Below are 25,811 nucleotides of genomic sequence, written 5' to 3'. Positions count from 1 at the left end.
TCATCCTGGAAAAGGAGCTCAGAGCTCACAAGTAAAAATGGTACAGAGGGAGTAAAATGTACTTCTCCGTGTGTAAGCATGGGATTTTATGCATGCACGGGCGTACATATGCATTTATATAGGAGTACAGAGTGTGTGTTTGAAGGGCAGTGTGTGTGTGTGTGATGAGTGTATAGGAGGCACCGTGGGGTGTGTGCTAAAAATATCACACACTCAGCAACCTGTGCTTACCCTGCAGAGAGAGATTACAAAGCCCTGCAGACAGGGAGAGAGGGAGAGGGAGAGAGAGAAAAAAGAGAGAGAGAGAGAGAGAGAGATAGAGAGAGACAGAAGGAGAAAGAGAAACAAAGAAAGAGAGAGAGAAAATAGAAAGAAAGAAGTTACCTCTCAGAGAAAGCTGTGTGGTTAATTTCTCCTGGGTAGCGGCCTCCAGGTAGGTGCAGCTGCAGGGCCGAGGGGTGAAGGGGAGGGAAGGCGCCACCTGCAGGCATAGAGTAGAACTGCGATCGCAGTGCAGAAAGACAAAGAGACTCCTCCATCCTGCTAAGATACACACACACACACACACACACACACACACACACATGCACACAAACATTAATGCGCTGTTTAGCATCTCAGACATTGACTTTCAACATGGCTGACATCCCTCCATATGCAAAATGCAGTTTAACATTTAGATTTTCTTCTGGAGTGTAGAACAGTTATTAAATTAGGACGCGTTCACAACTTCTCCTGATTTTCTGATTGTCTTTTTCATTGTTCCATTGCATTGAGAGTTTTAAACATTACGTGCACACTGATAAAACCATGTTTCTAAGCGAACCCTTTTAGAAGCATTAGCAAGCTTGTGTGGTTTATTTCCACCACAGAACCAGGTCTGTGTGTAATGCATCGCTGCAGGAGGCTCTGGAAGCCTCTGAGTTTTAATACTGGTTTTCAGCAAGCAGAGATTACTAGTTAAAATCTTCTTTTGACCAAATCATCCAAATTTCAAATGTGAATTGTATTAGGGTTTGTTATTAAGAACAAACCAGTTACTGAGAGCAATAAGTCCATCAGCTAGAGTTTGTTTTTTAGCAAAAATCTATAAAAATTTAGTCAGTCCTCAAAAAATTAAAACAATAGTCTTAAATCACTGTTTTGTTGCCTGTTTTTCTAATATATTTTAATAGATTATTAACCATTCAGGACATCTTGAAAGACTGATTAGACGGGTACATGGATGTTTGCTTACAGTTTGACTGATTAGACTATATTCATGCCTCGCTGATGTAAAAACCTGTACGATAATTAAAGATTTCTCGATTTGGATGTGTGGATCTCACAGACTCGCTCTCTGTTATTCAATCTATTATTTGTTTCTGACAGCTTCCTTTTCGCTGTTGTAGAAAATAATCCCCTACAGAATGATGCTGCCACCACCATGTGACAGCGGTGTTTTTACAGCACCCCGTGGCATCAGTTTTATCACCTCTCATAGTATTCTGCACCCTCCTCCACGTTTGCCGTCTCCCTACACGGCTTGTGCTAAACTGCAAATGTGATGCAAAATGGACAGGCTCTCTTACTGCTGTGATTGCTAACTTTACGCTCCATGTGCCGTCATTGCACGTCTTCCACAAATTAAAGTGCATAGTTACCTTTGTAAAGATAGAGGGTGGTGCAGGTAGGCAGGGTGATAGTAAGCAGCTGCCGCCGCCGCATGGGCCGCTGCGGCAGGGTCAAGACTGAGGGGCAGAGAGGTCAGTCTGAGGTCATCCGAGGTGACGAAGGGCCGGAGAGCTCGCAGGTATTCCTCTGGAACAGCCCCCGAGGGAACCACGGCGTGCATCTGCCCCGGTAAACTGCAGAATAAGCTTTTAAAGCGTGCTGCAGGGAAATTAACAAACCTACAGTCCACTTACGTGCATGAGCCACGCTTACCTTATGCTCTGCAAGCGGGGGTCTTGCATGATACTGCTGTGTGTGCGGCCAAAGGACTGAGCCAGCGAATGAGGTGGGGGGACGGGCGGCGTCCTCTTGTCCTGCTGCAGCGGGGCGCTCTCGGCTCCCACCCGCTCCCTGCTTAGTCCCTGAATGCTCGACTCAACCTGACAAGGAGACAGAGGAGTGTGCGAGCGGGGATTACTGTGGGTGTCCAGGAGATGAGTGTGTGCATGTGTGTGCGTGTGTGCGCGCGTGTGTGTGTGTGTGTGTTTGCGTGTGTGTTTGTGTTGTGTCTACAGTGAGCAGAAAAGGGGGACAAGAACTGAGTTGGAGATGCTGAGGAAAAAGCTCAGAGCTGCAGCCCGAGGGCTCAGCGGAGCTGGGTCTGATAAGTCAGGATGAATGAAAATCAAAGCAGAAAAGTGATCCTAATATTTGCCCAGCCGCTTTATCCTTTCTGACTCACCCTCCATGAGCTGTGTTGGGATTTTGTAATTTATGCTCTTTGTTTGTTAATGATTGATTGAGCTCCTTTTTTTTAAAATATCTTGGTCAATTCCTAGACTCACTTCAGTCATCTTCTTCACAACGATTCCCATTGTTCTTTACCATATCCAGTGTTATGTATGTATCCCTGTTGTGTACGTCTCGATACCTCAGTTAGTTAAATTTTTTTGTGTTGAGCAAAGCTCTCTGGCATTGATGTACTTTTTTCTTGTTTTATAAATTGCATTTGATTTCTTTAATTGCCTTTTCCTGAGGCTCAGTTTGTGCTTGTAAAGTTCAGCCTCCAGGACAGTCAAAATGCTTCCCATCATCATGCTTACAGAGAAATAAGACCCTGTCAGAAAGGGCAACTCAGTCACATTGGATGGAAAGAGTTTCTGACTTGCAAACAAGTCTTGCTAAAAATTCTCGGCTAAATGAAGGTCTGGACTTTGACTAGGCCATTCCATACTTTAGCATAAACTATAGCCCCTGTAGTTCTCGCTGTATGTTTAGGCTCACTGTTCTGCCTAAATGGGACCCTCTGCTCTGTAGAGGCTGTCCAGGAGATGGACAGTCTCTACAGCCTCAAACATTTTTTTTTCCAGGTCAGGCCTGCATCGTCTCTGATCAACGACTCTGTCTATGCTGTAAAGTTTCCCAACAGCATGACTCTGCTTTGTTTCCCTCTCAAAGTGGTTTGTCCAGGAAGACTGGCCAAGTGAAAGGAAAATATGTTGATCTATCACATAAAGAACATTGAATTTTGTGGATGGAATGTGAGAAAAAGTGTGAAATGGCTCAAGGGGTATGAATAAATACTTTTGTTAGATACTATATAGCTTGAAAGTATTCAAATGAGTAACAGACAGAAAAAAAATGACTGTGTTCCAGATTTAGATCCTTTTCAGTTCGATAGTCTCAATTAAGGGTCCGTTATCTTAATTTATTTGATCAAAACAACAGAGATTTTCTTGGATAATTAGGTTTTGGGCGCGTTAAAAGATAAACTGGCCCGGGAACTTTAAGCACTTTAATGAGTGCCAGGCAAACACGTCCTCTAACGTGTCATATCTTGTTTCCACGGCAGCACCCTGCCACACAGGTTTGGGGCTGACCGTGGCCAAACCACAAGCAAATGACCTCTGTGCACAGCGCCTAGTCTGCTACCTGCGTTTCCTACAATACATGATTTGGAGTGAAATACCTCCGCTTTGAATATTTTTGAATAGTTTTGGATATGTCATTCATGGAAAGCAGATTCAAACCATCTCTTGCAAAACATCTTTCTGAAATCTCCACTGGATCAAGTTAAAGAGGGGGCACTGGAAAAAGTAGAATTATGAAATTATACTACTGTACAATTAAATCCGGCAGGCTCAAATGTTAATCAATCAATAAGCATGGCTTGTAATCTGAGTGATTTTTTATTTTTTTACATTCCCATAGAACAATTCCTACCACAAACTTTATAGTTTTAAATTTTTTCATGCAACAACTTATTTTCAAATCAGACATAACGTGGACGTCAGCTAAACATCATAAGAAAATCACCATGAGATACTAATAGAATCAAATCGACTGATCTGAAGTCATTACTCACCGACTTAAGCTCTACTGGTTATTCAGACTATCAGATTTTGAAAATCCTTATGTGAAAAGATCTTTGCAGTAATCTGATTCTAAGGAAGAGGGGGAAGCTGTTTTTAGGGTCTCTGTTCCAACACTTGTTAATGTCTGCTGGCACAGCAGGCAACACTGTGGGCATTACCCTCCTAGCGTCCAATCAGATGCGTCTCTTATGCTTCGCTTGCTTTCATAGCAGGCGTCCAGTGCGAGAATCACTCTTTGTCGATTGTTAGAGTACTCAGCCAGAAGAACAGTCTCAAGATAACAGAGAGCAAGAAAAAATAAATAAAAATATGCAGGCAGCTGATGTTGACAGAAACAAAGCAAACGGTCATTTCTGCACAGGTGACCAATCCGAGCTTCAAAGGTGGAATAATTGGCTTGGTTGGGTCTCTGTCTCTGTTGATGAGTCACTAATTTCCCAGCCAGAAAAGGTGTCTCACTCTCTCAGGAGCTTCCGGTCATGACGATGTCACTGGTCATGCAGATTCAAGCGACAGATTCACATAACTAATTATAACTAGAACTAATCATAATATGATTTAAGCTGTCAAGCCAAGCTATCAGGAAATACTAATTCTGTGTGCATGAGGCTTATCCAGACTTCCAATGACTGCAGGTTTACATCGTGCACCGAGTGAAATTATTCCCTACAAACTGGAACACTGGAGGTGACATTCTGCGCATGACCCTGGAAAACAAAATGGGTAAATGTCACATCTTGAGAGGGTCGAGTTCGCTCCGGGACAAACGGAGACGAGCTGGCCTGGACAGCAACCTGAGCGCTCCTTGACCTCTGATCTCAGAGACGGTCGGCGGGCTTCGTAAATGCAGCAGTGCAACAAACACAATCTGTTTCTTTAGACTGTTTTGCAAAGTAACTCGCGCTTCCTCCCCTCCCCGTCTTTCTCAGCTCTGTGTTTTGCTGCCTCCCTCCTTCCTTTGCTCTCCGAAATTCTGAAAGGGAGCCCCAGGCAGGCAGAGCCACAGAGTGCTCTTTGTGGAGGGGGGAAAAAAGAACGCTCTGATCCAGGGGGAAGTGGCTACTGTGGGGGCTAACCTCGGCATTGTGTGAGGGGGCCTGGTTCCCTGCCCCAGCTTAAATACACTCACACACACAGACCTCTCTTCATGCCCTGAGTCTTTTGTGGGGAAGGGTCAAGTACACACACACACACACACGCACACACCCCCCCCCCCCACACACACACACACACGCACACACACCCCCACACACACACACACACACACACACACCCACACACATGAACACCCACGCATACACACACACCCTGCAGGAAGCAGAGCACAATAGGTGCTGGGCTCTGCAGCGTTTCTCTGTTTCTTTACAAAGCTCTTGTGTTCCTGAAGAAGACACGGGCTGATTAGCGAGAGGAGAAGGTGGTTTGAAGAGGCAGTGAGGTAGGAAAGCATCAAAACAAAGCAGTGAGACTAAAACAAAGTGATACACAACGGGAAAAACGAAGAAGGGAGCGGTGGGACGGCTGTTTTCGACAGCTGGATGTTGACAAGCCCTCGGACTTTTTTTTTTTCAATGGAGGATAAAGTGAGAAGAAACAAAACGTACAGCAGATAAAAACAGATGTCTCATCTCAGACTCGGCTACAACGCCAGCAGGCGTTCAGCAAACAGCTCACCTGCCGGCCGTCAGCCCTCCACTGGCCGTTGCTGGTCTTGGTGGGAGCGATGGTGACCACGGGTGTGTTGCTCGGCACACTGTGGCCCCTGCTCTGGCCCAGGAGGGGCCCTAAAGAGCCCCGCTTCGGGGTGGCGACCGGCGAGGGGTGGCTGGTGCCTGGTGAAGACACCGGAGACGATTCGCCGCTGAGGGCAGAGACTGGGAGACAGAGAGGAAGGGATCCAAATCAAATCATTGCACAATGAAACTAAATAATTTTGTGTTTGTATTCGACACGTGTGTCTAACATGAAGGAAGAAAAGGCTCGTTGAAAAAGGCTGTGGTGTGACGCTGCGAAGGGAGGTGTTAAATGTGATAAAGAGAGAGTGTAACAGTCACTGGCATTACTCTGTTCATGTAGCACCACACACACACATACACACACATACACGTTCTGAGGCGGAGGGAGACAGAGGATGGAGAGGAAGTTGAGCACTGACTTCCTATAATTGGCTGTAATTAGATTGTCATAATTAGGAGATGAATGGAAACAAATGAAGGAGGAGACAGAGAGGAAGAGGTCAGAGTAGGTCAGCTCTAATTCAACACCTTCATTAGGACGTTCTGAAAACTCTGGGATACACTGTGCAGCTCTTGAAAATCATTCAGGCTGACAGAGTTGGAGAGAGATCAAGACTTTTGGCAGGAAACAGGAAGGCTGAGTGTATTTTATCAAAGTGTCTCTTCGTGCAACATACTAGATTTGGAAATGCTGACATAAAAGGGAAGCACATAGAAACAAGTGTTTATAGGATGCTAATTATTTTGTCTCTGCAACTCCTAATATACGTACTGACTCAGAAAGACGTATTGTGATGCTGTTCCTTCTTATATTACAGCTCTTTAAAGGAAACTATAATCAGCCAAAAATGGGCAAGTCCTGTGTAAAATTCTGCTTAAGGCCCTATCCGGTTTGGGGCCGGTTCTGGCTTGTTGGGGGACCGGACCACCTCTCACCTCGGGGATCTTCGGCCTGCTTGGCCAGTTTACGCAGGGCGGCAGCAAATCCGGAGTTTGCAGACTGGGCAGCTGCGTTCCCATTGGTTAGTGGGCTGAGGGGACTGACTGTGGCCGTGGTGCGAGTTGCTGTGGAGATCATTCCTAATGATGCCGATTTATTGGTCTCATGGTTCATACCTGAGGGAAAGAAAGAGAGACAAGAAGCTTTAAAATGTTGAAAATCACTGAAAAACGTGACGAAGCGAGATTTCTCTTTGTTGGAAAAATGATTGTTTTTCTGATCCAAGCTGGTGTCTTATTCAAACTGAATGACTTTAGCTGCGGCTGACAAGTGTGTAGAAGTGTGTGTGTGTTTTACTGTCTGTGATCATGATAGAGAGTGCAGCTTCAGCATAGATAGAGTGGAGGGAGTAGAGCTGTGTCAAATAGAGCGCTGACCCTAATAGCAAATCACACACATGAGCGCACACATGTCCGTTTCCTCAAGGGAGCCAGCCGACACATCTTAAGACCCGGGAGCATCCACACACACGCGCACACACAAGAGTCTTATTAACTACGACTGCATTTTTACACCCTGACACAACACACACACGCACACACACACACACACACACACCCACACGCACACACACATCGATCCGCCGGACAGTGGGCGCAGCGAGGGGCCAGAGCTTCCCTTGTTTTCTTCATCTATCCCCACACTGACCCACTAATGTTAATTACAGCTGGAATTACTCCCTCACAACCCCTCCCTCATCCCACCCCCTCTGCACGCCCCCCCCACCCTGTCCCGTCCCTCTGCCGGCTTCAACCATGACCTCATTACTAGCACACACACACACACCTTTAAAGCACACACACACACACACACACACACACGCGCGCGCAGAAAACCACAAGAAGAACAAACGAAGACCAAAAGCAGCAAACACGCTCATGAAATATTCATATGTGCACACTGAACATGATTATTGAGTGCTCTGCTCAATCCCACTGACAATGCTGGTGAGCGTGGAGGACAGGCAGGTGTCAGGGCCTCAAAGTAGCAGAGACTTTCATATTTACAGGCGCCTGGACGGATCCTGGACTCCACCGTGTGACACGCGTGAGCAAATCACTCACAGGAAGCTAATAGATGGAGAAAGAGGATGGAGTCTTGAATAAAGTGAACATGAAGTGGAGAAGAAACCTGAGATTTCAGCAAAAATAATCAGGATATATTTTAGTATTGATGCATTCTTTCATGTTGCCTAACAGAAAGGATCACTCTCTGTAATCTATGCGTTTCTTCTCTGGTAATGACATGTTAAAAAGAAAAGAGGAAGAGGCAAAGAGGGTAAAAGCTCAGATCCTGATAAGCTGAGTGTGTGTGGTTGTGTGCGTGCGTGCGTGCGTGTGTGTGTGTGTGTGTGTGTGCATCTCTGTCTCTGCTGAGCCCAGCAGTCAAGGGAGAGATGATAAGACACTTTCTATCGACTCCTTCTCTTCCTCCCTCCCTCCTCTCCTCTCCACACTCTCACTCTTTTCCTCCTTTGTCTCCTCTCCTCCTCTTTCGTGTTTATCTCAGCATACTTGAGCTTGTTCAACAAAAGCCAGTGCACATGATCTCCTCTCTCTGTCCTGCTCCCGTTTTAAAACAATCTTTTTCCTCAGAGGCTGCTCCCTCTGATGTTCCAGCCGTTTTTCACCAGCGCTCGCGCTAAAAGTGTCCACATGCACGTAATTCAGACATGCAAACACTCACCCCTGCCTGCCGCTCACTGATCTCCTCCTGCTCGTCGTCTTTCTGCTTCTGTGTGAGACTCTTTCACTCTCCCCCCCTCTCAGCCTTGCAGCTGCTACGTGGTCACGTGACCCCTTTTCTATCTAACCTCTCCTCCTCCTCCTTCTACCCTCCCTCCCTCTCAATCTCTCACCCCATCCACTCCATCCAGCTTCTAACTCCTCGCTTTTCTGACAGTTCACCTATCTTTCCCTTTTCTCCACTCAAGCTGATGTTTATGCTTTCTCTTCTTCCGTCTTTTGCCTTCCTCCCTTTTGGCTCCCACTCCAAGGGGGGTAGAGTGGCGGCGGCGGCGTTGGTGGTGGCTTGGGGGGCGGAGAGAGGATGAGTAGAAGGAGGAGGTGGAGGGTGGAGGGTGATGACGGAGAGGGAGGGTGTGTGATTTGAGCTCTGTGTGTGTGTGCGTGTGGGTGTGCGTGTGTGTGTGAGTGTGTGTGGTAGTGTTAACCCTCCATCCATCACTCTGTCTCTCTGTTTTAGTCAGCTATCTGCTTTGGGACTCCGGGGATGGTGGGGGGGAGTTATGTGGGGATCTGGGGTGAGTATATAGAAGGGGTTTACAGAAACCTTTCACCCCTCACCTCTGACCACTGACCCCTCAGCAGGAGAGAGAGGAAGAGGAGGAGGTCCAAAAACCCAAGTGGAAATTAAGATGTTTGCTGGAATCTCCTTAGAAATTTTGACCTGGGTTTTCTACCTAAATTAGTTTATTATTATTGTTGTTGTTGTTGTAAACAGATGTGGTTGCATCATTAAATGAATCGCTACGTATCTTAGTAAAAAAATATTAAGAGTTTTCCTAGTATTAAAGTGTTTTTCCATAGTTGTTAAAACTATCACCACGTTGTGACCGTATGAGACAGAAACTCTGACAAAAATCATCAAGCTGCTCCACCTCCTTCCTGCGGCCACCTGAAGATGTTCACAGCTCCTGACCAAAACCAGCCAATCAGAACCAGGAGGAGCGTCTGTTGTCAATCTATGCTGCTCAGTGTTCTGATGGCGGAGAAACATCTTACCATTCCAGAAAAAGCATTTATCCGCTGTCATCGATGGCTATGCTAACTAGTGTTAGCATTCAAGACGGGCTAAAAGCTGTAGCCTAGCAGATAGCAAGGGGAGGGATGAGCATGAAAGTGATTGACAGCGCTAAAACCCTCTTACTGTCTCTGATTGGTTGTTTCTGACTGACGTATTTCTGCAGTTTGTACAGAAAAACATAGATTATCTGTCTTATATTATATTGTCACAGCATAATGACAAATATGTCAAAAACTTTTTCTTTTTAGAAGTTAGAGATTTCAACCCTTATTTTTTAATTTAACATAGAAAAGCAACAACTGTTCCTACTTGCTAAAATTATATAAAATATCGATTCCTGTTATAATGATCTATAACTTTTACAAATGCTAAATTTAGATTATTTTTTTTTCTCTGTTTCCAGGGATATTTCTGCCAAATTTATCTTTCTGGAGAGAGAAAAGTGAAACAAAATTTGATTTGACTGGGAAGTTGAAGAACTGGGCTGGAAATGATGATTGTTTTCCTCGTGTTATAGTCAAAGTTTGGTAGCAAGACAGATGTCAGGAGGAGGTGGAAATGCCATAAACAAGTTCTATTATTGTATTTTCCTGCACAGGAACCAACATGTACATGAATAAAGTAGGCCTCTCTGTAATAATTTTAATTACTCTGAATAACCTGCCCATGTGAACAAATAAGATAAGTCTACTTTGGAAAACATTGCAGAAAATATCAAAATTAGGAGGAAAAGAACGCGTTCAGCAAAATATATAAGGGTTGCTCTAGACAGGAGCCTGATTGGGATGCATTTTAGGACTCCAAGATTAGAAAAGTAAAAATATTAACTGGAAAATGTCACCCAACTGGTAGCTGCAATGACAAACTGTTTAGTTGACCTACTGAATAATTGGATCTCGCTAAATCACTTGTTCAGAAAGAACCTCACAACTTCTGTTTATGTGTATAAAATGCAAAAGCATACCTAATGATACTTGCTCATGCTGCTATCAGACGTTAGCCTGGTCACCGTGAGCACAACACTGATGAAATCCCACTGGTTTTCCAACTGGAACACAGTTACTTTGGCATGAAGTGAATCTGAAACACGAGTTTCAACTTCTGAGTCAAAAAAATCATTAATCAAACCAGGAAAGAAGACATGAGCCATGCCTTTCTGTGTCCTGTCATCTAGAGAGAAACCAAAGCTCCGGCGTCCGTGCACTTCGATCAGCCACAACATTAAATCATTGGCAAGTGAAGGAAGTAAAATTGCTTTGACATTTGCAAAGAAAAAAAACAAAGCTTTTCAGCAAGGTTAGACTGAATTATTCCCACAGTGTATTTGTCTGCTGCAGTTTTTCTTGACTCCAGGTGTTTGGCTGAATCTGAAAATGAAAACGACTTTTTGCACAGTTACAGTATCTGTGTCACTGGGTTTCATGATACACAGCTGGCAAGCAGAAGTGAAGCATCGGTGGTTTGGTTTTGGTTGTTATTTTTAATTCCCCCTTTAAACTTCAGTGTCGTGCAAAAGTATTCAAATTCTTTAAATCAATTCACTTTGTATCACAAACTGTTATGCATTTCGCTGAGCTTCTATGTGACAGATAATCATGTGAGGGATAAAATGATAGATGGTTTTCTAGTTTGTCTACAAATGAAAATTGGAAAAGCGTGGCATGCATTTGTATTCCCCCTCTTTACTCACACACTCATAAATAAAATGCAGTGCATCTAATTACCTTCAGAAGTCACCTAACTAGTGAATGTAGAAAAGCTCTGTGGGTGTGAGCGCAAGAAAATATACCAACTGTTGGTGGCACGATGTCACAACTGCCTTCTCAATATTTACCTTTGGGATGTTTATCTGTCATCCAAGAGACGATAAAGCCACTGGTGTTGCAAAAATTATCCCTCCACTACAAACCAGTAAAACCTCCCTCACCTTTGCAAAATGGAAATCACATCAGAGTGGGCCACAACGCATCCAATCACGGACACACACCCGCCTACGCAATCAAATTCAGCTCAGCTTGACGTAAGCGATGCAGGACATGTCAGGACCTGTGTTAGGGCCTCCCTTTCCGCATCGCTCACTTTCTCTTCTTCTGCTCCTGCTACCTCACAAAAACAGGCTGGACTCCAGGGGATGGCACGGACAGCAGGGGGAAGACCTGCTCTGCCCCGTCAGCTCATTAAAGAAAAAGAGAGCGTGTGTGTGTGCGTGTGTGTGTGTGTGGGGGTGTGCGTGTGGAGGCAAGTAGGGGGCATTAGTGTGGAAGAAGAGGTTGTAACACCAAATTGACCTTACTGCCATGCCTGAATGTGTGTGTGTGTTTCTGTCTGTGTCAACACTTTGACATTAAATTGATTATCCTCCGTTGTGTTTATGAACAGTTACCTGGTGTAAAGACCAGTAATGAGCCTACACAAACACACACACAGTGAAAATATGCTCCATTTAAACTTTAAAACATGTGTTTCTGGAGTTAATGGTAATCACAATAATGGCTACTGTGGCTGCTACAATAGCTGGCAGACTTTTTCAAATTCTCCAACACACACACACACCCCCCCCCCGCCCCCCCCCCCCCACCACCACCACCACCACCTCCCCCCCACACACACACACGGGGGAGAGAAAGAGAGTAAGGAAAAATAGCCAAATGTTTTACGGCCTCTTAAACTTGTCTGTAATAGCAGTCAGAGTGGCGTCAACACAGCGGTCTCTGGGGTTCCTCCAGGGGCTGCTAAATGGCTTTAGTAGCTGCAGTCACTCTGCAGCTCACACAGAAACACTTAACACATCCTTACAACCCATAAACAACTGACACACACACACTGAGATTCTCACGCACCCGAAGGATCGAGTCTACTTAGAAATTCAGGGGGAAAAAAAAAAAACGCAGCTGAAGACGCACACACACACATATATTAATGCATGCGCTGTCTGCACACAAACAATTAGCTGACTCAGGATTCAGGCTTTTCTTTCTTTTCTTTTTTTTTGTGCGTCAGAAAACGTATGCATGTGACCCCTCGGGACCAAACAGCCAGTGTGCATTTATAGTTCTGGGATAAATGGAGCAGAAAAACCACATACTGTAATAACCAACACTCCCAGTAAGAAAGAGGCAGCAGCAGCAGCAGAGGAATCAAACTGTAACCGAAGGATCTCTCAGTAGGGAATAAATGCAGGCTATCAGTAAACAAAAAAAAGCCTCCTTATTTTTTCTCTTCTCTTCTTTTTTCCCCTCCTGGCTGCAGGGCATTGTTCCTCTTCCAGTGACCCCCCTCTCCCTCCTTCCATCTTGGTTTCTCTAATCAGTGTACTTGTCTTCAAGCATCTTGTCACTGGCCATCAGATGTAGAACCAGGACATAAATAGCAGCAGCTCTGGGACGGCACACATTTTTCTGTATCTGTCAGTGTCATCGTTTCTTGTGCCTCGTCATTTCCTCCCCTCCCGCCTGTGAAACCACTCAAGTCTCTAGCATTCATTTGCCCCCTTCTTTTTTTTCTTTTTTTTTCTGTCATTCATCTCCTGTGCAATCTGTGACTCAGTCTCGACTCTCTGATACGAAGGTGATGCAAAAAGATAAGAGTCTGAGGCAAGCCAGCCTCACTCTGTCGCTCTGACTTCAGCCTATAGGAGGTTTTTATTTTTATTTTTTTGAATTTGAAACTGGAGGAGTGTTTACAGGAGGGGTAGGGTATGTGGGGGGGAGGGGGAGGGGTGATGTCAGACAGTTAAACAGCCTCGGCTCACCAGGTGTTGACATCGCTGCGGCTAGACCCCAACCATCTGAACAAACACAAACGATGTGTGCTGACACACAGATAGCAGATGCACGCAACCTTTACCATCGTAGCAGGTGCTGGGTAAGTGTGAAGTACAGTGTGTAACTGAGATGTGTGCTATAATAAAGAAAAAAGAATAATAACTGGAGGGATAGTTCAGAGATTAAAGGATTGCCTAATCTGTATCGGACTACAGATTAGGCCAATGAAGTGCGGTTTTAGCAGCTGTTCCATTCACCACCTCTCTTTTATACTTGACTCTGACTGCTTGTTGTATAAGCTGCAGAACAATCCCAGATGGCCTTTAAATCAGATTAAGTACTTAGATAGCTCCCAGGATTAAGAATCTATCTTCTTGATTAATCATCGGAAAATAATGAAAGACTAATAAGAAATTTTGCTAATTTTGTTTCAAATGCCTTGAACCTTTCCACATTTCGCTCTGCTACACTCAAAAACTTTTATGTTTGTTATTCTGGGTTTTTTGTGATAGACCAACACAAAGTAGTCCATAACTGGGACATGGGAGGAAAATTAGATGAGTTTAATTTGTAATCCTGAAACGGAAAAGGTGTGGCAAAACTGAAAATTTACCAAGACATTGGTGAAAAACAAAACTGAAAGGCAACAAGATCAATAAATCAGAAAAGAAACCAAAAGGTTCACGGAGAAGCTGAAGAAATCTGTGCTCAGGTAGGAGAGGACAATTATTATTAACATGCTCCACAAATTTGGCCTTTGGGGAAAAGTGACAAAAAGAAAATTACTGTTAAAAAAATCCTTCAAAGAAGTCCTGTTTGTAGTTTGCCACAAGCAACAAAGGAGCAACAAACAAAAATGGAAGATAGATGAAACTTTAAATAAGCTTCTTTTTTTTTTTAGCAGAAAACTAACTCTGCAGCACGATGTTGGCAGCATCATGCTGTGACAATGTGGGGACAGTAAAGGACAGTAAAGCTAGTGAAGTCTGATGAGAAAATGGTTGACGGTAAAAACGTCAATCCCGGAAGAAAACATGTTAGAGGCTTCCAGCAGGACAATGACCCCAAACAAACAACCAGAGATATAAAGGAATTATTGAGATAGTGGAATAATTATGCGTGTAAATGGGATAGTTAAAGTCCATTTTTTTAAAAGTTATAATTTTTTCCACTTCATAATTATGCAAATTTTTTGTTGATTTGTTATATTTTTTAAAATCCAGAAAAAAAACACTGAAGTTTGTGACAACACATGAAAAAATGTATTTGGTAAAGAATATTTTTGTAAAACACTCAAACAACTGTGCTGGCTGCTTCAAAATGGATTTTTATTTTCTATTGTGGGGTGAAGTTTAAGAAATTCAGTGGAAAAGGTAAAGGGAATAAAAAATATATACAAGTCTCAATTTTTTTTACTCCTCTAAAAAAGGCAGTAAAAAAAAAGTCAAACTCTTGGTCACATAAAAACATGATAGATTTTCACAAGGATAAGTAGAATGTTTAAAAGTCCTGGTTAGGTCACGTTTTTCAGTGTGTCATTTTGAATGTGCTTAAATATTCTTTAAAATTTAATTGTTGCATGTCAGCTGATCACAACAAAAAGCAGTGATCAAGCATTTCTGACTATGTTCATAACTTCTACTGTGAAAAGGACTGACATGAATAAAAAAAAAACATATTTCAATATTTAGCTCATACTTTGTAAGGTGAGGAAATAAAGACGGTGAGGTGAATCTGAAGCCATCAGTTTACAGCCACTATATGAGAAGGAGGTAATTAAAGAGATTGGAGGTTTACACAGTAACCCCTGCTGAGCAGCTGGTCTATGGTAGGTCAGGAGCAGCACATGGTGCATGGTGTGTGTCTGTGTGTGTGTGTGTGTGTGTGTGTGTTGAGCTCCACCTGCGGGCTGTGTACACACACAAAAGCGACGGGATCCGCTTGACTGCTGCTGATGCGCCCGCCGGCATCTATCTCAGCCAAACAATACAGTTGCTGTTAAAGGTCCCGGATTAAAGAGCAACTCCTCTGTCTCCCAGGGGTGCTGGGAGACAACCATCAGGAGGAAACTGCAGGCTGACACACACACACACACACACACGCACACACGCACACACACACACATATCATGTATGCTCCTGAGTTTAGTATGAGCAAACAGGTGCGGTGTTTAATCACTGACAAGTTTGACTAGAACAAGAAGCCACACAAGGAAGGAGCTCAAACACCTTTTTGATCCCAAATCTCGCTGCTGTGCCAAGACAGACAATTAACTGTCCCTTACAGGAAATGAATCAATCAGACTTAAAAATAAGAGCATGAATGCTCTTTGTGCACTTTCACATAGATTTATAAAATTATAAGATTGCAGTTGTCTTGCTTGTTTAGTAGAAAACAATACCTCAGAATAGTCGCCATTTTGTGAGTGGCAAGAGCGCCTTAAAATGAGGTTGATGTGCAATTGGAAACTGGGATTTCCTCATAAAGAGACATTATAAGTTTACGCTCTATTAATATTGGATGAGTTGGGTTTGAGTATAAAACTATGTGTTCATTTCACCACAATAAAAGTTATTGTGTGAGATATAATGTCAAACATCTGAACATCAAAACTGAAAAATGTGACCAAATTAGCTTAAAATGCACTTCCACCTTAGTCTCAAACTAGTTTAAAATCTAAGAGAGAACGGCGGAATTACAATTATAACTATACTCGTTAACTTTACAAGTTACTTATTAATCATCTATTGTGAAATTGAGTCCATTGCTGTTTTCTTTCAACAACAAGCCACGCACAACATGGCGCCGCCGTTGACGTATAATCGGAGCGCTCGTGCAACGTCTACTATCTCTCGTCTATGCTTGAGCAGCCCAACGTAGTTTTATTTGAAAAAGCAGACGCCAGAAGCTGCTTTATTCCTGCTGCCTTCACTCTGTCCATCAAGCCGAACCAGTTTGATGACATGCTGCTGACTGATTCAATCACACTCACTTTCAGACTTCATGGACTAAAAACAAGCTTCACTTCAAACAGTCCGTCCAACGCTAACGAAGAGATTATAAACTGAAGATAACACCGCAGAATCATCAAAAGTATAAACGAAAGAAACAGCAAAAGGAGTGAGAAAGTTTGACCAGCTTAATTGATCAGTAGGGTTTCAGAAAAAGCCGCATGTCGATGAAAGACCTTCTCAGACACTGATAATTAACAAGCATTTGTGTTGAAACAACAGAAAACGCAAAACTCACCACCTCACCGGAAGGAAAGCACGCAATTTTTTGCGCATATCGCTTAAACAAATGGCGGCTCTGTGCGCTGCGATGTACAAATTGATCCCCGGGACGAAATACTGTGCAGCACACACGGTGTGGAGATGTGGGAAGGAGAGGGGAACTCATTAACTGTCCTCTGAGAGAGAGACACAGAGAGAGAGAGAGAGAGAGAGAGAGAGAGAGAGAGAGAGAGAGAGAGAGAGAGAGAGAGAGAGAGAGGGAGGGAGGAGGATGGGAGGAAGGAGGAGGAGGAGGGGAGTGAGCACCTGCTCCACTGATGCTCCCTGGAGAGATGGAGGGATGTGGGGAAGGAAGATGTGAGCCCAGACTGCAGATCCCTCACAGCCTGGACATGTTTACTGTCCACTGGAGACAATCAGGCCTGTTCCAGGCAGCTCCTCCTGCTGTTACCGCTGCTTCAGAGAGCTACTAACAGCCATATTTAACTAATTAGCAATAATACCAGTAACAGGCTGCTGCAGCTGCTAATAACCGTCCTTACCAACAGTAGAACTATTAATTATTGGATTCTGCTGAAATGTTAAAAATCTATGGCAATAGATTCTTCTTTCTCCACTAGGTGGCAAGATCCTCGCCCCGTGGGCATCTTGGCATATTGACCTAACTACATGTGAAAGTAACGTCTTCGCATATGCCTGGATTACAACTCTGGAAAAAATTAAGAAAATTAAGAAACCACTGCAAAATTGTCAATTCTCTGATTTTACTTTTTATAGGTATGTGTTTGAGTAAAATGAACATTGTTTTGTTATGCTATGAACTACTGGCAACATATCTCTGAAATTCCAAGCAAAAATATAGTTTTTGTTTGCAGAAAATGAGAAATGATCAAAGATGCAGTGCTTTTAGACCTCAAATAATGCAAAAAAAAAAAAAACCCAGTTCATATTCATTTAGAAACAATAATACTAATCTTTTAACCCAGGAAGAGTTCAGAAATCACTACATACTGTAAATAGTAAACAATTGATGAATTTTGATGATGATTCTAAGAATAAGAAAACCTAAAAATCCTCTGGCTGATCAAGACTAATCTGCATAGGGGATTTTACCCTTTTCTAAAAGCAGAATACTAAATCAAGGAGGATTGCACCATTAAAGGAACAGTGCAAAAAAAAGAGTAATGTGAGTATGGTTCAGGCAATGGAGCAGGTTGTCCATTAATTGCAAGGTTGGCAGTTTCTGTGCACACCCGTTTACAGAAGAGCCGCTGGGAAAGACGTTTGGGTAAAACACCTAGTAAAGCATTTTGTGTTTTTAAAAAAAAAGTAATAAAAAAGGTGCTTCATAAGTACTGACCATCCATCATTACGGCTGAAACCGAAACAGCTTTTTGAAAATTAAAACTGTCAGCTTGTCCACATTTTATGTCCATGGTAGTCAGGGGCAACATGCGGCATAGCAGAGGCTGTTGGTCTCAATAAAATCACCAGGGTTCCCAACCCCAAACCACACAACTTTAGTACATGAATTACTCCCTCTTTCTGCCCTTTTTAGAGTTTCATATCACGTTGGACTGCTTAGTGCTTTTGGTACAACACAACAAAAACATGCATTAAAAAAAGGAGAAAAAGAGAATATTTAGACAGAATAGAATAGAACAGAAATATCCTTCATCGGGGAAATTCAGGTGTAACAGCAGCATCAAGTATGTAGGTTCACATTAAAAAGTTCAAAAAGTATTGTAAGAAATGTGAAATCTATATAAACAGAAACTAGATTAATAATAGTATACTGTACAGTAAGAACAAGATTACAACATAAAAATACTGTGCAGTTATCAGAAACAGCATACTCTAATCGAAGGGATGTGAAAAAACAAATATTATTATATATTATATTATATATTATGTGTCATTATTATATATTATCCAGTGCAAACTTTATTTTGACCCATGATGTAAAGAACACATAAAAAAACTAAACAAAAAGACAAAGAAGTGGTTAAAAAGCAGTAGATAGGAGGGAGGCTGCAGGTTACTACAGAAAAACTGAACTCTATATGGTCAGAAAGAAACATGAGATGCCAGTAAAAATGTAGCGTAATCATAAAGAAAAAGCATAAAAATAATCCAACAGTGGCTTTTATGTTGTTGTATGTTGCGAGTGTTTGCAAAATAATCTTGAAAAACTAAATCCTGCTGCTGAAGCAGGCATTGGAATCATTAAAGTTTGCAGGCACAATATCACACCATCACCTTTAAGGGACACCGCTTTGAGCTACATGGTTACTAAATAAGAGATTTTCTAATTTATTCCTACCAAATGATTCGTCTTAAATAGACTTGTGAGTTTCAAAAACAGTAAAATTGCTTTCTATGTGGTGCAGCTGGCACGTAGCTATCACAACTGAGCTTCAGGTTTCAAGCCAGCTGCTTGCAGGGTTTCCTAGGCACATTGTTGGTTAAATGCTGAATAACTGCAACATTTGCAGTCTTTGTTGTGTTCATTATCTGTATCTCAACACCAACTGCCAATTAAAGCAAAAAACAAAAAAGAAAACAAAAACAAAAAAAACAGGAAAAAACAATACCTGGTTCTTGCAGCTGGAGCAGAGAAACCAAAACAACCAAAACAACGGCACACATTTTCATTTTTTTGTCAGTGCCATTTCTGTTGCTCAAAGTAACTTTGCTTTATAGAAGCTATAATCTGTTCCAGTTTTTATTTTACAGGATACAGTCCTTGACAATTCTGCTCAGTTCTCATCTCCCTTCAGTGCTCCATCAGGGCTTTCTCCCATTGAACTCAATTTCTCTGGCACAACTTCAACCGGGTACTTCGCTCTTCGCAGTGCAGAACGATTGAGTAAATTTGAAATTATTAAGTCTATTTTTGGAAAAGCTAACTACCACTTCAAGCAAGCATAAAAATATTCTTGCAGAATTGAAGAAGTTATTTTGAATATTAATGTTTCCATCAACCTTTCCTTCTGCGATACGTCAAAATGTGCATAAGTGGAAAAATGTTGAAAGTCCCAAACTAATATGATACTCATCCCACACGGTAAAATGAAAACTGCTGACATTGAATATAATCATAACTATTAAAATGTTCTCACTCTGTTAAGGGAAAATGATCACATTTGAATAAGTTCAGCTTCATTATACAAGACTGTCCCTGATTGGCTGGTGAAAATACAAACATACTATCAGAAGGATAAAGAAATGGACATGTTCAGGAGCGTCTCTCTGTCATTGTGTGCAGTAAGTTCTCTCAGCTCGCTTCATTTACTCTAATATTTCAACATCTCCCCCGGGTCTTCTCTGCCTGTTTCTTTCCTGATTGTTCATCCCTTCATCTCCTCATCCCTCTCTTCACATCTCCCAAGCAGCTGCTGCTTCACTTTGCAGCTCCTTAACAGCTGTTTTGCATCAATTTGCGCTTCCGAGTGTAGATTTCTACCTTGTCCATCCTTCTAGTTTTTCGATTTCCCTCACTCTCTCGTTCCCTCCTGTTTCCCCACTTGCTTTCCTGAAATAAACAGCCTTGATGTTCTTCTTCCAGTCCTTCCACGCAGACTTGCTCAACACTAATGAAGAAATCCCACGCTAGCATGCATACAAGCCTCAAATTAGTCAATAATTCACACGGATTAACAGCCCTCGCTTTGGAAGCAGCAGGTTCAGGAGGAAGTGCTGGCGAAATAGGCAAGGCCCCTCTATAATCCTCATCTCTCTCTCTCTCTCTCTCCCTCTCTCTCTCTCTCTCTCTCTCTCTCTCTCTCTCTCTCTCTCTCTCTCTCTCTCTCTCTCTCTCTCTCTCTCTCTCTCTCTCTCTCTCTCTCTCTCTCTCTCTCTCTCTCTCTCTCTCTCTCTCTCTCTCTCTCTCTCTCTCTCTCTCTCTCTCTCTCTCTCTCTCTCTCTCTCTCTCTCTCTCTCTCTCTCTCTCTCTCTCTCTCTCTCTCTCTCTCTCTCTCTCTCTCTCTCTCTCTGTCTCTCTCTCTCTGTGTGTGTGTGTCTTGTGCCCGGACCCACACAGGAGAAAAGAGGGGGAGTGAGCGCGTGTGTTTGTGTCTGCAGAGACTTGTGCAGTCTGACATGATTTATGGTTCGGCTGTGTACTGCAGGCAGACACTCTCGGTTTTCTCTGAGGTGGGTGTCTCACCTCCATCCTTTGTGACCCATACAGGTTGTACATCTCTCTGAGTAAGTGTGTTTGCCTTAGGAGGGGGGGGGGGGGGGGGGGGGAAGATAAAGTGTAATATGTGCACATGCAGGTGCAGGAACCTCTTGACTGAAAATGTGCTTCTCTGTTTGTATGCAGAGTTGGAGGTGAGAGGCTGCGGGAGGGTGGTGGGGGAGAGGGGGGTCAAAGCTCGCAGAGGTGTGGGTTATGCTTGGCGAGGTGACTGTAGGATCCCCCATTAAGCAGCACGTAAAAGAGGCCAAGCACAGAGGCCGTTATGAACTCCAGCAGTAATAGCTTCAGGAATCTCACCGCCTCTGGAGACCCGGTCATTAGCCTGCTCCTCTCTCATAAAGCCCTCTATCTATCACACACACACACACACACACACACACACACGCGTACACACGCACACACACGCACGCACACGCACACACACACACACACACACACACACACACACACGCGCACACGCACACACACACACACACACATATGCACACACATATGCACACATACATTTGTATGCAGACGCAGCCAGACACACCAAATACACAAGCACATCCACCTCTTATTCATCTCTGCCGAAGGAGGGAATAATGCAGCAGATATAAGAACAATCCACCAAGACATCCACAGATGTCTTTGGAAAAAGGGGATGCACGTAAACACACACACACACACCCCCACACGCACACACACTCTCACAGACACAGATGCTCATTTACAAAAGCAGTGAAGCAAAATATCAGCCATGAACCCAAACCCCTGATTATTTAAATATATTCCTCCTCCCCCCGCCCCCGGTGTCGAGCTGGGGAGATGCTGAAGCCGCCTGTTAGCTGTGGTCAGGTAGGAGATTACAAACAGAGACACTGTCACATACGATGCTGCTGCTGCTGCTGCGTGGCCGGACAAGTAACTTAAGAGAAACCAAATCCATCCTCTGAACTTCCAGTCCCTGTCTGCACACACACCTCGTCTGTGCTGTGATTTAAACGGATGGCTCAGGAGTTTTACAGCCAGGTTCTGGTAAATGTTTACGAGCAGTCAGTATCTTACCCATGAAAGATACAGCAGTGTGGAAAAAGTATTTTGTGCCCTTACAGAAATCTTTTTTTTTGTTACAGTGGCATGTTTTGGACCACTGGACAAATTTTAATATCCTGAACACACACAAGTTATGATTCATGGGTGGGGGGAAGCCATCTTGGTGTGTCACCCCTGACATAAAGTTTGATTAAAATGGCAATTAGTTTTTTTACATCAGTGTGGAGGGATTTTTTTGATACATTCTTCACTGCAGAACTCCTCAATTCTGCCCCATTAGATGGTTTTAATAATGAATGGCCTGTTTGGTTACTTGTTTATGTTCAGACTTTAACTAGGTCAATTCAAGACTTTATTATTCATTTGGGGGTTTTTTGGAGAAATTCAGAGGTGAACTTTCACTGACCTGCTGAATAACAACTTAATTTGACATTTAGGTAACACCTGTTGATTGAGCTTTCTCCCTTTGACTAAAGAGACCCTTTGCCTCACACTGTCACCACCGTGCTTTACTGTTGGAATGGCATCTAGTGATGTTGTTTCATCACTAGATGCAGCAGGAGTCTCTTCTGTCCACAGCAAATCCTCCCAAAGGATTACATTTCATTCAGATGGTTTACTTTTTGGCTAATGTTCTTTTTCAGTAAGTCATGTTTTTTTCCTTAGATGTGTCCCATGGAGGCTATTTTTGCCTCTTTGTCTGTTTCTTATTGTTGAATCATAAACACAAACTTTGGACCAGTGAGGTCTGCGTTGCTTGGCCTGGATTCTGAATCTCAGAGTAATCTTGGTTGGACTGTCGCTCCTGGAATGGTTCTCTACTCGTCCATGTTTTCTCTAGATAATGGTTCCAACTGACGGTCACAGAAATCCAAAACCCACAGAAATAAGTTTCTAACTCGTTCCAGACTGAGAGAAGTCAGACACTTTGTCTCTCCAATATTCTCCATATAGATGCTAAGTTGGTTTGGGTAACTTTTAATTTAATAAATGCAATCGTGATATTCTACCTTTTGTATTTATCCAGTTAATATGTTCTAATAACATCATGTGTCATTATCTGAAAAATGGTGTGACAAAATGGTAAAACAGCAGAAATCTGTAAGAGAGCAAATATTTTTGACAACACCTGAAAAAGTTGTATAAAAACCAGATTATACTGGTTCAAGCAAAACCTACTTTATTGATTTTAACACTTTCTTTTCTTTAAGCCCTGATGGCTTTCTGTTAGCTTCAGGTTGTGTAATGATCTGGATTTTACTAAATGACCAGAACAGTGAGGTTATCTAATGTAGGTAAGATATTAACTACTTTTACCTTCTCCTCAAAAACCTTGAACTGTCCCTTTAATTCAGACACTGAAGAGCAACTGCAAAGGCAGAAAGGGGATGTGTGCGCTCCCTATCCTGAGGCACTGACACCAACACACATACAAAGTGCACAATGGCATCTTCCATCACTATGACCCTTCACACAGAGACACACACACATGCATACACACACACACACAAACACACAGAGAAGGAAATCTTCATGCATGTGAGAATCACAGATATTCACATCCTAAAAGTAAATAACTGTGACTTTAAGACGGGTCCCTGTAACCCACACAAATATGAATACAGTAGGTAAATCCACACACACATACACACACACACACACTCCTTCTGTATACATAACACAGAGGGAGTCCTGACAGGAGAGATACCTGGGGGTCAGAGACACTCTGGCAAAGGTAATACTGGAGTCAGTCACTCTGTCCTCAGGCACAACACACACTGAAAACATTACATTTACACACACACACACACACGCACACGCACACACACACACATGTACATGTGATGATGTACACACACAGACACACAGCACTGTAAAGATAAGCCCTAATCCTGTTTATTACCTCCTCCCTCTCTTCACTCTCTCTCCCTTTCATTTTATCTCCCTCTCTTCATTTTCTCTGTCTCTCCTCTTCAAGCTTGTTTCAGCAGCAGCAGCACACACACTCACTCACACACACCATTATTTGTGCGTTGCCAGTTTACCCCTGTGATGTTTGCTGGCCTGAGGCTGAGACGAGGAAACAGGGGAGGGGAGAGCTGATGTGTGCTGCTCTTTTCCAGCTCCGGCTCTGCTCACGTCCTGCAGAGAGAATTACCTTCCCTTTGTCTGCGTGAAGGGGCGGCTGCCTCCGCCATCTGTGCAGCGGATACAGTGGCAGGCGTGCGTGTGTGTGTGTGTGTGTTTGGGGGGGGGGAGTGTGCGTGTGTGTGTGTGTGTGTGCGTGTGTGTGTGTGTGTGCGTGTTTGGGGGGGGGAGTGTGCGTGTGTGTGTGTGTGTGCGTGTGTGTGTGTGTGCTTGTGTGTGTGCGTGCGTGTGTGCGTGTGTGTGGGTGTGTGTGCGTGCATGTGTGCGTGCTCTGGTGTGTGTGTATGTGTGCATTTCTGTAGTCTCTGACAATGAAGACATCTTGAAAGATTTGATGAGTTGAAGATTAAAGGGTCAGAGAATTACTGGCCTCACACTGAAAGTAATTGAGATGCTAACTCTGACAAAACGCTCTCCTCTCAACATTCATTTGGCTGCTAATCCAATTCTCTCCTCTCCTTCCTCCTCTTCAGCTCCTTATCAACTTTTATCCATCTACTTCTTCCTCCTCTCCTCTTTTCCCTTCTCTCCATTCCTGCCTTGTAAACCTCCCCTCCCTCCTCCAGCTCTCAAACCCATTTCCTTCTCTCTCCAGATGGGTGCCAGGGAGTAGCGGCAGCTTGCTGTGGTCAGGGCCAATTATTTACATAATTATGATCTCCCACTTAACCACATGATCCCTTACCTGGGCGTGGGCAATTAAAACCTTCGTCATTATGCAGATTATGCAAATGCAGTCAGGGGCGGAACAAGGTTGCATGTGAGCAAGCGCGGCTCTGTGAAGGCGTTTGTGTGTTGAAGGTTACTGACTCAATGTGTGCAACAGCATAAGGGTGGCTGGATTTTGTGTTTTTGTCCAACATACGGTTCTTTGCAAAGTGTGTGTTCTTTGCTGCCAAAGGAGCCAGATTTTAATGATCTTTATCAAGCTTTTCCTTTCAAGCTTCTGCTGATCGTGTACGACATGGAAAGTTTTCAACAGGGCAAGAATACTGTTTTCCTTCTCGCTTTGTTCTCTTTTTTTTAGATTCAAACAAAAGCAGACTGGTTGTGATTTCATTGCAACTCCATCTGCACGTTAAAAGTCTCTAAGATAAACCTTAACTTGTGCCATTACTTAGTTTCTCTGTGAGTTTGGAGTGTTCGAGGGTGAAGTTTTTCTTCATGTGTCGGGGTTTTATAAGTGAATTTTGTCAGGGTTTGTGTATTAGGTGGGCCCAAGTGGAGACCAGATGACTTAATGAAGAAAATGTATTACAAAAGAACATACTGCAACCCAGAAATCAGCATGAGGGGACCTGGAAGACATCTGACAGGAAGCAATGCAGCAACTGGAGCACCGGGAAACCAGCATGAAGGAAGCAGACAATGGAGAACAAGAGAATCTGGCGAAGAGCTGAGAAAGCTAAAAGACTTTGAAGGACTGAGAGGGTTGACGAGTGGCACGAGAGGCAGGTGTGACAAAACGAGACAATGTGGGCGCCCTTAACAACAATAATAATCCAATAACAAAAACAAGAGAAAAAAAAGAATAAGAAGAGCTGAAAATCGGCTGAATTGGATTCAGGTGTGTTGGTTGCAGATCCCTGTGCTGTGTGATTATTGTTCTTGTGGTTGTGCTTGATCCGTAAAAGGTTCAAAGCTCACAGGGAGTAGATTATTATCCCAGGACAACTATTTTCATTTCCTGTTTTACTTTCTCTTCTAGTTCATGTTTAATTAAGCGCAGACATCAGCAACTAAAGTTTCAAAAACTTCTCAATCATCTATGTGAAAAAAGAAAGTACACCCCATTTCATAAAGGTGGTTTATACATACATATCTGCTGTATCTCTAGATTTTTTTATGGGCTTTGCAGGAGGGGGGTGAGGGGGTTGTTATCAAATACAGTATGGTG

The 25,811-nt window shown here is 43.2% G+C and overlaps 1 protein-coding gene across 7 annotated transcripts in view; it reads right to left on the bottom strand.

Moving 5' to 3' along the window:
- LOC103466054 (genetic suppressor element 1-like) overlaps positions 1–25,811 on the bottom strand; it is a 55,309-nt gene that overhangs the window by 10,756 nt on the left and 18,742 nt on the right. The window contains exons 1-6 of one of the 7 annotated variants that reach the window (XM_017305480.2): positions 16,544–17,174; positions 6,701–6,880; positions 5,703–5,902; positions 1,927–2,093; positions 1,644–1,847; positions 385–543 (exon numbers count right to left, since the gene is read on the bottom strand). In XM_017305480.2, the coding sequence (XP_017160969.1) occupies positions 385–543; positions 1,644–1,847; positions 1,927–2,093; positions 5,703–5,902; positions 6,701–6,878 (908 nt within the window). In that variant the 5' untranslated portion in view covers positions 6,879–6,880; positions 16,544–17,174. Of the gene's footprint in view, positions 1–384; positions 544–1,643; positions 1,848–1,926; positions 2,094–5,702; positions 5,903–6,700; positions 6,881–8,450; positions 8,595–16,543; positions 17,175–25,811 lie in introns of those variants that run through there. The other 6 variants (XM_008411363.3, XM_008411361.3, XM_081608103.1 and 3 more) reach the window with 6 other exon arrangements.

This window comes from Poecilia reticulata, chromosome 6 (assembly GCF_904066995.2).
Source record: "Poecilia reticulata chromosome 6, P_reticulata-male-v2, whole genome shotgun sequence".
Classification (NCBI taxonomy): Eukaryota; Metazoa; Chordata; class Actinopteri; order Cyprinodontiformes; family Poeciliidae; genus Poecilia; species Poecilia reticulata.
This window is presented reverse-complemented; position numbering and strand designations above follow the sequence as displayed.